The sequence below is a fragment of the Priapulus caudatus genome, unplaced genomic scaffold (genome assembly GCF_000485595.1).
Source record: "Priapulus caudatus unplaced genomic scaffold, Priapulus_caudatus-5.0.1 Scaffold1481, whole genome shotgun sequence".
Taxonomy (NCBI): Eukaryota; Metazoa; Priapulida; class Priapulimorpha; order Priapulimorphida; family Priapulidae; genus Priapulus; species Priapulus caudatus.
In genome coordinates this window covers 49,735-53,508 of record NW_014578542.1, presented here as the reverse complement: position 1 = coordinate 53,508, position 3,774 = coordinate 49,735, and the positions used below count along the sequence as shown (strand labels likewise).

Here is a 3,774-nt window from a genome sequence, read left to right as displayed (position 1 = left end):
CAGACAGACAGAGAGACAGATAGAGATAGATAGATACGTAGGTAGGGAGGCAGGTAGGCAGACAGACAGACAGAGAGACAGATAGAGATAGATAGATACGTAGGTAGGGAGGCAGGTAGGCAGACAGACAGACAGAGAGACAGATAGAGATAGATAGATACGTAGGTAGGGAGGCAGGTAGGCAGACAGACAAACAGAGAGACAGATAGAGATAGATAGATGGAGAGAGATTGAGATCGTGATGAATTGAACACTATATTGAATTCACGCACAGCGGATGCGTTAGACTTACAGATTTACTATTTATTGTAAATGTAAACACACGCGTCCAATATCGTTGTAACTGAGCCAACTTTGTGTGAATACGGCGTTACGGTGTTGCTAAATAAAACTCCATGAACACTTGTTAATTATATCGTTTGGTTTTGCTCAGGTGCATACAGATGCAATACTACCAGTGGTGCAAATAATGTGTCTATGTCTTCTTCCCCCACGCACTACACAACGCGTGTCTATCAAGTCACATATCTCTCACGCGCTAAATGAAAATTTGCACACATACTTATCTACACAGCTAGACTGCTAACCTACACTGACAAAGTAAAACGTAGACACTGACAACAACAAAATCGGAGAACAAAGAAACACGCATTCGATCGGGATCGAATTGCACTACACATGTCAAATACAGGATCGAATGCCCTACACACATTGAAAACAGGATTGAATGCCCTACACACATTGAATACAGGATGATCAGGGGCGGATCCAGAGGGGGGGTCGAGGGGTTCCGGACCCCCCCCTTTTTTTACCACAAAAAAAGGAAAAAAAGCATACACACGCACGCGCGCGCGCGCACACACACACACACCTCTTATATTGTTTCCATGAAAAAATCTTGTTTAGCGCTAGTTTTTCTGATAAAGATTTACTTATATATATGTAAATTCGTTATAAAAACCTAGAAATGAGCAAAGAGGGGTCCGCAGGCATCCGGGGTACTGGATCTGATAAATGTTTGCAGTCTAGACATCAAAATTACTGCTCAGATGCTCTCAGAATGCACCAATTTAAAAAAAAAATCTTGGGGGAGGTCCCCCCCTAAGTGTCCTTTTTTAAAACACCAGAAAAAGTAAGCAGGAAAAAGTGCCCTTTATTTCTTCCTGGACACCCCCTTTTCAAAAATCCTGGATCCACCCCTGGGATCAAATGCCCTACACATTGAATACAGTATCGCAATGTGTGTAGAGCATTCGATACTGTATTCAATGTGTGTAGGGTCACTAGGGTGTTTGATGTTGTATTCAATGTGTGTAGGGCTTACGATCCTTTATTCAATATGTGTATATGTGTAGGGCATTCAATCCTGTATTCAATGTGTGTAGAGCATTCGATACTGTATTCAATGTGTGTAGGGTGTTTGATGTTGTATTCAATGTGTGTAGGGCTTACGATCCTTTATTCAATATGTGTATATGTGTAGGGCATTCAATCCTGTATTCAATGTGTGTAGAGCATTCGATACTGTATTCAATGTGTGTAGGGCATTCGATACTGTATTCAATGTGTGTAGGGCATTCAATCCTGTATGCAATGTGTGTAGGGCATTCAATACTGTATTCAATGTGTGTAGGGCATTCAATCCTGTATTAAATGTGTGTAGGGCATTCAATCCTGTATTCAATGTGGGTAGGGCATTCGATACTGTATTCAATGTGTGTAGGGCATTCGATACTGTATTCAATGTGTGTAGGGCATTCGATACTGTATTCAATGTGTGTAGGGCATTCGATACTGTATTCAATGTGTGTAGGGCATTGAATACAGGATTGAATGCCCTACACACATTGAATACAGCATCAAACACCCTACACACATTTTTGAAGGATTCACACATTTCGCACAGGATCGAATGAGCTACACACGTTGAAATCGAGTTCGCACCCAACATTCGTTGTGTGCGACCTTAGCGTTGGGGTCGCGGGGTCAGCGAGAGCTGGTGTTGAACTGTGAGAAGTAGTCGCGGGTCGGCACGTTGGTGTAGACGTCAAGGTCGCGGGGTCAGCGAGAGCTGGTGTTGAACTGTGAGAAGTAGTCGCGGGTCGGCACGTTGGTGTAGACGTCAAGGTCGCGGGGTCAGCGAGAGCTGGTGTTGAACTGTGAGAAGTAGTCGCGGGTCGGCACGTTGGTGTAGACGTCAAGGTCGCGGGGTCAGCGAGAGCTGGTGTTGAACTGTGAGAAGTAGTCGCGGGTCGGCACGTTGGTGTAGACGTCAGCGTCTAGGTGAGCGAGCCGCGCGCGCTGCTGCTGGGCGAGATGTCGATTCTCCTCCAGCAGTCTACATGCTTCCTCCTTCCTACACAACACACACACACAAGGGGGTGAGTGTGTATAAGGGCAGGGCCCTGGGTGCGAAATTAACGCGAGCCTGGAGTCAAATACTTCCTGATTTACTGTCGGACTCCCTGATTTGACATATTCCCTTGTGACTCCCTGAAAATTCTGCTATACTAACTAGTTTGTTCCAGCGCACGGCCTCCTAATTATTCCCAAGCGAAATTACCGTATTTTTACCTTGCTCAGAAGTTAATTTCTACCCCTATAAGGCCTAAGATAAAATATTGCTTGTTTCCCCTATACCGACCGACTCGCCAAAACGCCGCTACTCGACACATTTTATTGGCCGCTTGAAACAAAACAAAAATTATTTTGTTTCGCCAAACAAAACAATCTAATTCGTTCCGCAAGAACATGTATACACAAAACAGAATATACAATATACATACACACATCTTGTTAAAACAAAATAAAAAAGATTTTTCACCTACCTACCTACTCGGTACCCTGAGAGGCGAGTAGGTAAAGGGGAAACAAACGATTTTTTAAGGGTGGCCTAAGGGGCTGTGAGCAGGGAGCGGGGAGTGGGACTGTGCGAGGGGCCGCACACATCTAGTGGTGCCGAGCGAGATTGGCATTTTTGGCATCGATTGCTGGTCCACATGCGTCCGATAGTGGCCACCAAGAGTATGATAAGGTATGGAGCGCTGATCGGGATGCAAAGGAGTTTCAGTGGAGAGGGAATATAGAAACAGAAACCTCTCCGTGCTGCGAAAAAGCGAAAAAGCTAGGTGCAACTGCGGCGACGCCGGAAACGGTGTTATCGTGCAAAACAAACCGAGTGCGACTTTAGCAATCGAGAATATATTCCGAAAGGCAGAACTTTGAGGAAAGCGGAAGAGAGACTATTCCACGAGGGAGCGTGTAGGAAAGGTGCGAGCACGCGTTAGGCCACAATTAAAAAAATATTTGTTTGCCCTCACCCGACCCAGGCTGAAAAGTTTGGGTGGGTAGGTATAGGCTCTTCTTTTTTTTGAGGGGGGGTCTTTTTACAAATTCAGCATGGTGTCTACATGCTCGAGTGTGCATGTGTGTAGATACCTTTTATGTTGAATGTTTGTTTTGCTTGATACATATAATGTATTGCCTACAGATTTATATAATGTACAGTGATACAATTTGTAAAAAAAAAAAAAATGGGAAAAATGAAAAAATGTGAGTCGGCCCCTTTTTGGCGGGTCAGTCGGGTGAGGGCAAACAAGCAATATTTTTATTATGGCCCTAGTAGTAGTACTTGCCTGGTGCGGTCGGTGTGGCGGTCCTGCAGTGTTGCGTTGCGGGAGCTCGCCTGTAGGTACCTCTCCCACTCCTGCTTCCTGTTCATCTCCTCATCATGCAGTCTCTGCATGGGGTGTGAGAGAGAGAATGAGAGATGAG

The 3,774-nt window shown here is 45.0% G+C and overlaps 1 protein-coding gene across 1 annotated transcript in view; it reads right to left on the bottom strand.

Moving 5' to 3' along the window:
• Positions 1–2,191: 2,191 nt before the first annotated feature.
• Positions 2,192–3,774, bottom strand: part of LOC106816773 (RIB43A-like with coiled-coils protein 2) — a 6,508-nt gene continuing 4,925 nt past the window's right edge. The window contains exons 9-10 of the mRNA XM_014821398.1: positions 3,636–3,739; positions 2,192–2,356 (exon numbers count right to left, since the gene is read on the bottom strand). Of these exons, the coding sequence (XP_014676884.1) occupies positions 2,212–2,356; positions 3,636–3,739 (249 nt within the window). The 3' untranslated portion in view covers positions 2,192–2,211. The remainder of the gene's footprint in view (positions 2,357–3,635; positions 3,740–3,774) is intronic.